Genomic DNA, 12,797 nt, shown 5'->3' on the forward strand with positions numbered 1-12,797 from the left:
CACATGCTTTAGTGAGATACTAGTTATTAAGAGTTACTAGTTACTTGGTATTCTAAACTGTGTTCTTTCTATTTTTGCTCTTCAACGTGACATAATTAAGACCTGATGCTTAAACACTGAAAGATTTTTACTCATGTACACTCCCTTTACTTTATAATAGTGATATAAAGTGACATTTGAACAGAATCAGTACCGGTGACGCATCACATGCGCACGCAAGGGGTTAAAACCTTGCGTAAATATCCATCCGTGTCAAAATAATAGTATTATTAATAATAATGACGTCCTTACCACGAGCACTGAGGTCCTGACGACCTCGGAGACGCTCTGGCGGAGCTCGGCGGCGGTGCCCGGTTTACTCAGCCCGCGCGTGAACTTCCGTGTCTCGTGCTGGAGCGGCGACGCCATGCGCGAGCGTTTCCACCTCAGCTCACCGCGCTGTACTCAGCTGTCCTTCAACACGACGGCATCACCGCACGTGAGGCGATTTCATCACTGCTCCTCCTTTCCACTATAGGACGCCTAGGTGTGTTCGGGTGCGCGCGTTAGTGTTTGTTTTGGCTGCCGGAGATCTGCGCTCCCGGTGCGCCGTTACTGTCGCTTCTCTCCGGAGAATTTGTGACACACTTCTGCCTCAGCCCGTGTGATCATGCATCTTCACTTCATCACACACGAATGTCTGCACGGTGCAGAGATACACTATACTGCCAAAAGTATTGGGACACCCCTCCAAATCATTGAATTCAGGTGTTGTTTTTCAGGGGTTGGGCTCGGCCCCTTAGTTCCAGTGAAAGGAACTCTTAATGCTTCAGCTTCATACCAAGACATTTTGGACAATTTCATGCTCCCAACTTTGTGGGAACAGTTTGGGGATGATCCCTTCCTGTTCCAACATGACTGCACACCAGTGACCAAAGCAAGGTCCGTAAAGACATGGATGAGTGAGTTTGGTGTGGAGGAACTTCACAGAGTCCTGACCTCAACACCATAGAACACCTTTGGGGTGAATTACAACAGAGACTGTGAGCCAGGCCTTCTCATCCAACATCAGTCCCTGACCTCACAAATGTGCTTCTAGTGGAACGGTCAAAAATTCCTATAAACACACTCCTAAACCTTGCGGAAAGCCTTCCCAGAAGAGTTGAAGCTGTTATAGCTGCAAAGGGCGGGACAACTCCATATTACATTCATGTGCATGTAAAGGCAGACGTCCCAAAACGTTTGGCTAGTGTAGTTTGACGCACGTTGTGACTTATGTTGTAGTATGATTGGCGTCAAAAAGTCTGCATTAAAGGTGCAGTCTGTGAATTGTTGTTAACTGTATTCCTTGTAAGGGTAAGAAATCAGATTTTGGTAATATTTACCAAGTGTGTGTGTGTGTACTTACTTCAGTAATCTGATATCAGTCCAATCAGTGGCCCTGATTTACTAAAAGTTGGAATTTGTGCTTAAGCTTAATTTTGCAAAATGTAATGACTTCCTGTGGAATTCTATGATGTCTGAACCCACAATCCTCAGTGGCTCTTAAAGTGTGTTACAGTTACAGATGTGTAACTTCATCACACCATACATGTCTATTGTATTGTCTTACAGTCACCTCTGGATACGGTGTCCACGTCAGCGTCGGCTAATTTCCTGTCCGTATATATTCAACGTTTCCAGACACCAAAGAAGTGCGACTGCAAAGCATTATTTATTAAAATGCAGCAACGATACAGTTTTGCAATCCAATAGAAATCACAAATTCCAAAGTGTACACCGAGGTGGCACCGGCATCACAGGCGTGAGGAGCTGACCGATCGAACGACAGTCTGAAACGACACTGAAAACGACGCACACGTGACGACAGAACATACAGAGAAAAACCTACACACACACACCCACACACACACACGGCCTTCTCGAAGTCGATGGTAATTTTGTGCTCCTGAAAAAAAATGCACTTCGTCCATGCAGCAGTCAGAAAAGAAGAGAGGAGTGTCCATGAGCTGCGTCAGCGACCGGTGGGAGATCAGAGCGGCTTCAGGGTGTGTATTTGTGCATAGAGATTGATTTGACCTCTGACCTCGGACACTTTTTGTCCTTCGACGCGGACGTTCACGTGTACACAAAACACATAGATATAGACATGCAGGACGAAAATGATTCACACGCACACTTACAGTAAGACAGATGGACATATAATCTGACTCTCACACACACACACACACACACACACTTCAGCAGGTACATCATCATGTTATTCAATTGCAACTTTCCATCCATACAAAGCAAATGAATGCAGCAGATGGGTAAATGTCTCCCCCTTTTTTAATGCTAAAAATGGTGTGTATTAAAATTAAAATGCATGCAAACAAAAAAACAAACATATGTGCCAGCTGATATGCTAACAAGCTTTATGGATGTTTGCGCGTTTAACATGGAGGAATATGATGCTGCGATTAAACGAAAGATAATAGGGGGCGTGTCAGTCTGTATAAACGCTTGACACGGCTGTCACTGATTGGCTTGCGGGAGTCTACAGTCTGAGATGGAAAGAAATCAGCCGCAGCATCGAGTGCACAAATTTAAGGGTTTTGTTAAGAGCAAATAATCTGACGGGGGTGCTGAAAACGAGACGGTTCAAAAAAGGGGGCGGGGCTTCACACTGCTAACACATCTACACCAGCTGCTCCTGAATATACCATCTTACAGAAATCGTGTGCACGCTTTTATATACCACGATGTGCTCTTTATAATATTTCGGGTTACAATATTTAGAAAACTTACAGCAAGCTCTCGTCTGTCCGCCGTTCCTTTGCGTTTAGGGAAAGTCATTAGATTATAGTCAAAACAGAATCCAGAGGTAACGAGCGTCAGGGGCTGATTTATACTTCTGCAAGTATCTAAAGCACATAAAGTGGATTATGGAACATAAGCAGAAGGTTTTTTCCGGAGTGGTTCTTGTAACAATAAATGCAAAAAACCAGGTTACTGTATGCTACAACAACATGGAGGCGCTACAACAAAGTGGAGGATCTTCGCTAGGTGAGAAACTGCTAATATCAGCAACAAGAAGCCAAAGAGGGGGAAAAATAGAACAGAATTTGGCCATAAAACATGAGCATGAATTGTTTTGTTCCAAGAAGAAAATGTTAAGAAAAGTCTAGTTCATTGTTACATGCTAATAATAATAATAATAAGCAGCTCCTCCATTTTGTAGAGACGAAATAGAGCTACAAGCCCCGTCCACTTGTTTTTGATTGGTTCACAGATTCTAATACAACAAAGATACCCACTTATTTTCCACAGCTCTCTCTCTCTCTCTCTCTCTCTCTCTGTTTAAAGAATTATTAGTTCAATATCTATGATTTCTGAACCGTAAATATTGGCACCTCTTCGTGTGATTCTCTCGATTTCTCTCAGCTCTGTTCTCTCCACTGCACCACGTTCTGAGTTTCTACAACGCAACACTGCCCCCTAGTGTACACGTCTGCATTACACGTAAATATGATTTCAGATGCAGAAGCATAAATCAGCCCTCGCGTTCAGTGCGATACACAGACACACAGAAACAACAACCAAAAACAACAGAACAAAACAAAAACTTCAGAGATATGACCTATGACGTCAGAGTAACGCTGAACTGGTACAGGTATAACTGGCTGTGCTTATTCAGAGATTTCCTCCCAGTGCATCAGATAATTGTCCACCGGATACAAGCTTCATGTTTTGGAATGCCCCTGGATCCAGCACGGATCTCTCAAAAGTGTCTAAGCAGGTTTCTGAGCTTTTTAAAAGGTGCAGTCGCTGGGGTCGGACGTGAAGCCAGAGGCCACGCCCCCTCGTCCCCTCAGGTAAACCGCAGAGGTCGATTTGGCTCTGCTAGGTCCAGCGTTCTGACCTCCGGGACACTTGTTGTTGTTCACTTCAGCGTCCAGAGTGTCTGTAGTGATGACCCAAGTTGCCGGACGCCACTTTTTCAGAGCATAGGGGGTCTTCACTCGTTTTTTAATCTTGTCTCCTGATCCCTCTTTCCCGTCACAGTCTGAGTGGCCTCCTGTGAGAAGGAGAAAGAAAGAGTGCGAGAGAGATAGAGAAAGAGAGAGAGAGAAACATAAATTAGTGTGCTTATGGAATTGTTATTTTTTCCCCTGAATAATGATGAATAAATTATTATTCATTCATTCATTCAATTATTATAACTGTTAATAATTCTCTGTAAGTTTATCTCACCCAGTAAGGGCAGCGTAGTGATGGACAGGTCCAGTGAGTTCGGTCTCTCGGGTCTTCTTCCACGGTTCTGCCTGAGCAGCGCCTCCCCCTGCGTCAGCGCCGCCGGTGTCGGCTGGGGCGTGGTCATGGGCGGTTCAGGTGGGCATGGAGGAGGCGGTACAGGAGGCTCTGTTACAGATGAGGAGGAAGTCTCTCCGACTGGAGCGGCACTCTCTCCGGTCTCTCCTCCTCCGTCTCCGCTCTCACCCTCTCCATCACCCTCGCCGTCACCACCATTGTTATTGCTGTTGTTGTTGTTGGTGTTGTTTTCCAGTTGTGTGTCTCTCCTCAGCAGGGGCTCCTGCTCGTCCGGACTGGCGGTCAGAATTCCGAAGCTCATCTCCTCTGAGCTCGCACCGTCTTTGCCCTGAGATTCAGCGGCGCTCGCAGCACTCCCTGGTGGCACCTGCGTGCTTAAATTCGCCATTATTGAGGAGACTGCGCTGTTGGAGATTACCTTAACTGGGCGTGGCTCAGGAGCAGGTTTAGTTCTGGCCACGCCCACATCGGCTTTCTTCAGATTGCTTTTGCTCAACTTGCCGAACTTCATCCTGAGAGACGAAGCCGCAGCAGGTTTAGTGTGCAGGCTCAGACTGCTGGGTCTCTTCGGGACGTTTTGCTGCTTGGGCAGGACGGACGTAGGCGTGGAAACTTGTGACCCTGTGATGTTGGCGGCCGCATCCGCGAGCGGGTAGAATGGACTTTGTGAGCTCGCCGTTTCACCAGAGCTGAACTGTTTTTGCGAGTGCTCCATTAGGCTCTCGTCGGAGCTCTCACGCAGGTTCCGCTGCACCTCGTTCAGGTCCAGTTTAGGGGTCTCCAGGTCCTCCTGGGTGAGCTGAGCATGAAGGGGACGACCACCGCCCTTCACCGCCATGGGTTTAGAGAGCGGGGTGGGCGTGGCACCGTCAGCCCCTGACACGCCAGATTGGGCCTGTTGACGCTCATAGTTGATGCAGTTCCTGTTCTTTTCTGCAGCTCCTCCCATCAGCACGGGTTCTGAAGACGCATCACTGTGAGGAGGTTTAGCTCCGCCCTCTCTCTCCTCAACAGTAGCTGAAGACGAGGTTTCTGGGTAGGTGCCAGTCTTTGGTGCTTGATGTCCATGTGATAAATTCCTGAGGTCAAAACATATTTATAATGATACATATGGAGTCCCAAGTTTTTGCTTATAGAATATTTTATTGATTCCTGAAACTATATCGCTTCTAAATTTTTGTTTTTGCTTGTAGGACCATTTATTTTTAAATTATTGAATATTTTATCGATTTATTGACAATATTTTGCTGCTTCCAGATATTTTTCCTTATTAAAAACTTTAGTGCTGAATTTTAGATTTTTTGCTAGGAGAAAGGCCACGCCCACTCAGTGGAGTGTTCTAGACACGCTGCAGTCAAGTGGTCGTGTTCCTACAAGGTCCTGGTCAGTTATACCTGTGATTGTGCAGGGCTGTGCTGACGTTCACAGCAGGACTCGTGGATTTTTCTCGTTCCCAGAGGACGAGCAGTTCAGCCAGACGCTCCTCCACACACTGAGCTGTGAGCCGAGCCTCTGCGTCCTGATCCCAGCAGTCCTCCATCGTCTCCTTCAGAGAGCGTACTGCCTACACACACACACACACACACACAAAATATCTATCTAGCGCAATCTAATTTAACAACAGAAGTTATGTTATGAGTGTGCTTGTATATTAAAATATGAAATTAATGTGTGTGTGTGTGAGTGTTTTACCAGACTGTTCTCCTTCCAGGCTTCAGGAAATTTAGGTCTCTGTTTATGGCGAGAAACCAGTGTCTGCATTTCCTCTGTGGTTGGACGATTCCCTGCTTCAGCCTGGAAGGCCAGCTGGAACGTGGGCACAGATTCACCTAAAACAGTAGGAGCAGATTTATGGATGCTGGAATGTTTAAGACGGGGAATTTTATCAAATATCATTAGCCGCTTTTATAAGAACAGCACCTGGGAAGAGATCAGTGCAGCGCATGAAGCATTCCCAGTACAGCAGACCGAGAGCATAAACATCCACTTGCTTTAGTGCAGCCTCACAGTCTCGCAGATTCACAGCTCCCTCCAGCACCTCCGGAGCCATGTACCGCACAGTGCCCACCTACCAACACACACACACACTGTATTCATAAAATCAATCAGTCTTTTATATCTCCTTATACAGTATATCTTCTCAATATAGAACACAGAATCCTGCAGAATCACTGAATCATATTGATTCACTGAACAAATGAATCATACTGAATCACTCGACCCAGACAAAGGAACTGAAGTATGCTGTATCACTGAGCCAAGCTATTTCAGTCTGAACTGCTCAGTCGAACTGAATCACTGAATCAAGCTGGCTCACTGAATCATGTTGAATCACTGTATCAAGCAGAATTAATGAATCAAACTGAACTACCGAATGACACGATCAAACCAAACCACTGAATCAAGCTGTATTCATGAATGACTGAATCAGTCTGAATCAGTGAATCATACTGAATCACTTAACCAGCTGAATCACTCGGACAAGACAAATGAACTGAACTATGCTGTATCACTGAATCAAGTTATTTCTGTCTGAATTGCTTGGTCGAAGTAAATCACTGAATCAAGTTGGACCGTTAAAACAATCTGATTACATGAATCAAACTGAACTACCGAAATGATACGATCAAACCAAACCACTGAATCAAGCTGTATTAATGAATGAATCAATCAGTCTGAATCAATGAATCGTACGGAATTACTCAAAAAGAATCAGCGATTCAGGCTGTATCAAACTGAGCCACTAAAACTGAATCAGATGAAATGAATCAAATTGTGCTCCTGAATGATTCAGTCAATCTAAATTACTGAATCAACCTGTGTTACTGAATCAAGTCGTTAACTAAAACCTCTAGGACATAAAATAAAGGAAAGCATTATTCGAATGTTATGTAATAATAATAATAATTATTATTATTATAATAATAATAAAGAATAATTTGGGAGATGACTTTTATCACAGCAAACTTTTCACACATTGTTTTTTATCAACCCAGGAACCTTTTCAGGAACCCAGGAACCTTTTCAGGAACCCAGGATCATTTTCAGTAACTCATCCAGGAAATGCAGGTAGCACTGACCTCACTGAGGGCTGTGTTGTCCTCCTCCACCTGACCCGACTGTCTCTTTCCCGTCAGAGCCATGGACAGGCCGAAATCACTGATGACACAGCAGCCGTCTGGTTTCACCAACACGTTCCTGCTGTTCAGGTCCCTGTGGGAGACGGCAGGCTTGTACACGTCTATAAGAGAAAACACAGAGAGAGAGAGATAAAAGACCAGGAGAGAGAGAGAGAGAGAGAACACCGGGAGAGAGAGAGAGAAAGAGAGACAGAGACAAAGTGATATAAAAGACCGGGGAGAGAGACAGAGAGATGAATATCAGTGTTTCAGCTAAAGAACACTGCAGGATCTGACATTGTGTGTGTGTGTGTGTGAAGGAGGGAGGGAGGAAGGATATGCCGGATCAGGGCCCATGGGACTCTGCTGCTGCAGGAAGACCGCACTGACGGAAAGGAAAATCTTTATTGCTCACTGAGGCTCCCTAACGGAGGAGAGGGAAAAGAGAGAATCTCACCACGTCTCTACCACCGCATCCTCCACTGCAAGCTAACATGACCTCAGAGATCCAAAGAAGATCCCTGATGTAAACAGAAACGTACAGAACCTGGAACTAATTTCACCAATCAGACCTCAAGAACACATTTCCCTTACCAGGAGAGAAACATTCATAAAAAATATGAAACATTCACAGGAACCAAGAAACCTTTCCAGGAACCTTTTCAAGAAACCTCTTCATGAACCAAGAAACTTCTCCAGAAAGCCTGTGAATTGGTCAGGAAACATAAGCATTTCAGGAACCTTTTAAATGACTAGGAGACTTCTTAAAAACCTTTCCAGGAACCAAAGACCAAGAGTTTCAGACTCCCAGCAACCATTATTTAAAGCTTTATGAGTGAAACACAACACATATTTCTTAAACTGTTTTTTTTTTCTAAACAGCTCTGAATAAATACCCATTTGTTCATTTTTCTGAAATTAAATCTAAAATGCATGCATCACCCTGAGAACACCAAACCATTCCTCATAGTGTAGCATGATGGTGGTAGCATCATGTTAAGCATTATTCCTCCTGTAGCTCACCTCCTCTCACCAGTTCTGTGTGAAGGTAAGCCAGTCCTCTGGTGATGGAGACGACCAGACGGCAGCAGCTCAACCAGTCCACCGTCCTGGTGCTCAGGTACGTGCAGAGAGAACCCTGAGGAACACAGAGACGGAGAAGGAAGATGGAGCTCAATACAACACGAAGGACATAGAGAGAGAGACAGACAGACACTTTCTCATGGTGGCCTGAAAAGCCCTTTAGGAACCACCCTGATGATGGGATCTCATCGCTATGGCAACACAGTTGCCGCCAAGCTGCGGTAAACATAGGCCGATGGAGCGAGGAGCCCAAAGCAGTGAATAATTAAAAACTTTGCAGCTCATACAGCATCATACCACTTCCTCCATATTTGTGTGTGTGTGTATGTCCTCCATATTTGTGTGTGTGTGTGTGTAGAGACTGAGGAGACTGAGACTGCACACAAATTTGTTAGAGCAGACATTATCTCACCAGGAAGAGGAAGCTAGGAAAGCGAGAATGGAAAAGAGAGAAGATATGAGAGAGAGAGGCAGAGAGATATAAGAGACCGGGTGAGAGAGAGATACAGAGAAAGTGAGAGACAGATATAGACAGAGAGAGAAAATTGGAGAAAACGGCAGAGAGATATAAGAGACACAGAAAGAGAGGCAGAGAGATATAAGAGACCGGGAGAGAAAGAGAGAGAGATGAGTGGAGAAAACAGAGAGGCTTTCAGATGTTCAATCACAGGGATAAATATATAAATATATAAATGCAAGAGCAGCAATCTGAACTCTTCCTCCTCAGGAAGTGGCTCTGTGGAAAAATCCGACATGACACCAGATCCCTCACATAGATTCTTCCAAATATAACCAGCACCAATTTAATCTCATTTAGTGACTCACTCTTATAAAGCAAGCCAAGATGAGAGAGACGGAGAGCAGCATCACCAGAGTACCTTCAACACTGCTGACGTTCAGATCATAACACTCTCTCTCTGTCACTCTTTCTCTTTCTCTTTCACACTCTCTCTCTCTCTGTCTCTCTCTTTTTCACTCTCTCTCTCTCTCTTTCTGTCTCTCTCTCTTTCTGTATCTCTCTGTCTCTCTAACAGCATTCACAGTGCAGCTAGTATACAATTAGCCACGCCCACAAAATGTGATGTCAGAGATGCTCACGTGTGGGTAGAAGTCCATGATGAGCAGGTACTCTGGCTCTCCGTCGCTTCCAACTCGTTCCTCTGTCTCGAGGAAGTGTGTGATGTTGTCGTGGTCCAGCAGGAGGCGGTAGACGGAGCGCTCGTTAACAAATTGCTGCCGGTTGGCGCTGCTGAACACTTTAACCGCCACGGAACGCTCGTCCAGGGAGCCGCGGTATACCGAGCCGTACCGGCCACGCCCAATCAGCTGCCAGAAAAACACAGGTTATTAAAATCGGACATGTTTATCTCTTTATACTTCCGTACATTTAAACTTTTTTTTCTCATTTAAAGATAAACAAAACGCAGCTTATTATCCTGACTGTAAAAAGCTCCTGAAGATGTTAGCTGAAACTGGAGACTCCTTCCTTAAATGTTAAATAAGTGTCTCTTTGCCAGATCAACGGTTGGTGGTCATCAACGCCTTCTGACCAATCGGGATCCAGAATTTTGCTTTAACCGTATTAAAGAAAACTGTGATTATTGATTGAATTAGGATTTTAAATGATGTGAATTTACACACTTCTTATTCTTCTTCTTCTTGGAGTTGTGAAGTGGAAGCGTGTTGAAGTGTGACATCATGTATAAAGAAAGACACGGGATTATTGACTGCCTCCATGTAAACTGGGAGTTTTCCGAAGATCACGTTACTTAAGTGCAGATAAATGCGTTGATTCAATTATTCCTGAAATCCATCGAAGATGGAAGATGGAAGGAAAGGCTCACCTCCAGGAGCTTCAGACTGTCCAGGTCCAGCGACGGCGGAGAGAAAGCCGCCTCCAGCATGTTCAGGTTATGGAGACTCTGTTTACCACGTCCTGTATCATCAACACACACACACACACAATTACAGAGTGTACACTACATGTTTCTCGGTGATGCTGAGCGCTCATATCACTATGGCCACTCACCTCTCAGTACACGGAGGCAAAAAAAGACCAGCACAACCAGGACAGCTACCATGGAGACAGTTGCCAAGGCAATCAAGATGGCCACCTCTCTGTCGAGATGGTGAGCTGCTGGACAAAGAGAGATGGAGGAAGTGAGGGTTGACCTTCATGTCTGGACACGTGTGTGTGTGTGTGTGTTAATGTAAAGACTTATTCGTCACCCTTTCTTGTAGGACACTAGGTTATTTATAATCATCCCACACCAGCATGAAATCTCTGACTAACAGTTTCTATTTATTTCTCAGGTTGCTGAAACATTATTCAGTCCCCCTCACACACACACACACACACATGCATACGCACACTCACGAACTGGCGGTGTGGGGGTGGATCTGGGTGGAGGAAAGTCCTCGGTGAAGTTCAGGTTGCACATGTCTTTGCTACAACAGCAGAAGCGGTAGGTGCCATTTTGGATCTGGGAGGGGGGCTCCGTCACCTGGCAGCGGTCGTCATGGCACATCCGCTGGTCACCCTGGGACCCCCAGCAACCTGCGACAAAAAAAAATAAAAAATAAAAAAAATCAACAAAACAAAAAAGCACTGAGGTCTTAAAACTTTTTTTTTAAAATTCCTTTCCAGATAAAAACTTCATAAAAAATGTTACCTCATGCAATGCATATCAAATTATTTTAGAATTGAAAAATACATTTTTATTTTGAAATATATTTCATGAATTTATTTTTTTTAATTTATTTAAATTGTTAACATTTATTTAAAAATAAATCTAATAATTAAGTTTAAAGATCAAATTGATCATAGAAATAAAAAGCAATTTTATTAGAATTGAAAATAATTAAATTAAAAAGGTTATATTTATATTATAATTAATTGATCGATACAGTAATACAGTAAAAAAATCGGTAATAGTATGTGCATGAAATAATGTTTTGAAAAATATATTTTTTAATTTATATAGAATTGTGCAGATTTAGGACTCTCAACCATTCTGGTTGCTATGGTAACAGTAGGTTTTAGTTGTAAGCTCAGAATTGTCCAGTTCAAAAACGTTCCAAATGAATGTTTATGACATGAGGCATGTTTACACTCGGACCTTGTTTGACCAGATGCACGCCGTTGTGCTTCTTCTCCCACAAGCCGTAGCACCGCCCACCCTGGCTGCAGCGAATGGTGTTGTTTTCCAGGAAGACACGCCCCTCTCCTCCTCCATCGATGCGCTTGGACAGATCCTGCTGTTCGGCGTACGCGCACTCCCTCTCCTCGCTCTGAGCGGCTGCCGAGGAACAGACGGATACGGATTCACCTTTCTCACAGACGGGTTGCTTTCATTTTCGTTTCCCCTGACCGACACACAGACTCGTTTACGGTCAGCGTAACCGAATGAGAAAATGTCAAACATAAAAGAGTTATGGGAAAATAATAATGACAGGATGGCTGTGACCAAGAGGAGTCACTCGTTCCATCCTGAAGAACAGCTCAGGAAGTGAAGTGAATATTTATCTTATGTGAATGACCAATCAGAATTGATATTTTATCAATTTCTAGTTACATCTATTACTGTGGAAGGCTCCAACAGCTGTGTTGTAGATTAATCTATAAGTACAGCCTTGTCTTGCCTGTGTGAGGCAGGAATATCATCATCATCTACCCTGTTATCATTCTCTCTCTCTCTCTCTCTCTCTGTCCCTGTCTCTCTCTGTCTCTCCCACCCCCGTCTCTCTGTCTCTCTCTCTCTCCGTCTCTGTCCCTGTCTCTCTCTGTCTCTCCCACCCCTGTCTCTCTCTCTCTCTCTCTCTCTCTCTCTGTCCCTGTCTCTCTCTGTCTCTCCCACCCCCGTCTCTCTGTCTCTCTCTCTCTCTCTCCGTCTCTGTCCCTGTCTCTCTCTGTCTCTCCCACCCCTGTCTCTCTCTCTCTCTCTCTGCCCCCCGCCTCTCTCTGTCTGTCCCACCCCCCTTTGTCTCTCTCTCTGTTTCTCTCTCTCTCTGTCTGTCTCTCTCACCCCCCTTCTGTCTCTCTCTGTTTCTCTCTCTCCCTCCCTCCCTCTTACTCTATTCCCCCCATCTCTCTCTCTCTCTCTCTTTCTAACTCCCCCCCCTCCCTCCCTCTCTGTCTCTGTCCCTGTCTCTCTCTCTGCCCCCCCTGTCTGTCCCACCCCCCCTCTCTGTCTCTCTCTCTGTTTCTCTCTCTCTCTGTTTCTCTCTCTCCCTCCCTCCCTCTTACTCTATTTCCCCCCATCTCCCCCATCTCTCTCTCTCTCTCTCTCTCTCTCTCTCTTT

The 12,797-nt window shown here is 44.8% G+C and overlaps 1 protein-coding gene across 5 annotated transcripts in view; it reads right to left on the reverse strand.

Moving 5' to 3' along the window:
* Positions 1 to 1,674: 1,674 nt before the first annotated feature.
* Positions 1,675 to 12,797, reverse strand: part of bmpr2a (bone morphogenetic protein receptor, type II a (serine/threonine kinase)) — a 15,954-nt gene continuing 4,831 nt past the window's right edge. For 2 of the 5 annotated variants that reach the window (XM_058403050.1, XM_058403047.1), the window contains 12 exons: positions 11,615 to 11,794; positions 10,867 to 11,052; positions 10,525 to 10,632; positions 10,340 to 10,431; positions 9,594 to 9,821; positions 8,436 to 8,550; positions 7,374 to 7,534; positions 6,214 to 6,361; positions 5,986 to 6,122; positions 5,688 to 5,857; positions 4,216 to 5,372; positions 1,675 to 4,039 (listed from right to left, as the gene is read on the reverse strand). In XM_058403050.1, the coding sequence (XP_058259033.1) occupies positions 3,774 to 4,039; positions 4,216 to 5,372; positions 5,688 to 5,857; positions 5,986 to 6,122; positions 6,214 to 6,361; positions 7,374 to 7,534; positions 8,436 to 8,550; positions 9,594 to 9,821; positions 10,340 to 10,431; positions 10,525 to 10,632; positions 10,867 to 11,052; positions 11,615 to 11,794 (2,948 nt within the window). In that variant the 3' untranslated portion in view covers positions 1,675 to 3,773. The remainder of the gene's footprint in view (positions 4,040 to 4,215; positions 5,373 to 5,687; positions 5,858 to 5,985; positions 6,123 to 6,213; positions 6,362 to 7,373; positions 7,535 to 8,435; positions 8,551 to 9,593; positions 9,822 to 10,339; positions 10,432 to 10,524; positions 10,633 to 10,866; positions 11,053 to 11,614; positions 11,795 to 12,797) is intronic. The other 3 variants (XM_058403051.1, XM_058403049.1, XM_058403048.1) reach the window with 3 other exon arrangements.

This window comes from Hemibagrus wyckioides, linkage group LG11, assembly GCF_019097595.1.
Source record: "Hemibagrus wyckioides isolate EC202008001 linkage group LG11, SWU_Hwy_1.0, whole genome shotgun sequence".
NCBI classification, from domain to species: domain Eukaryota; kingdom Metazoa; phylum Chordata; class Actinopteri; order Siluriformes; family Bagridae; genus Hemibagrus; species Hemibagrus wyckioides.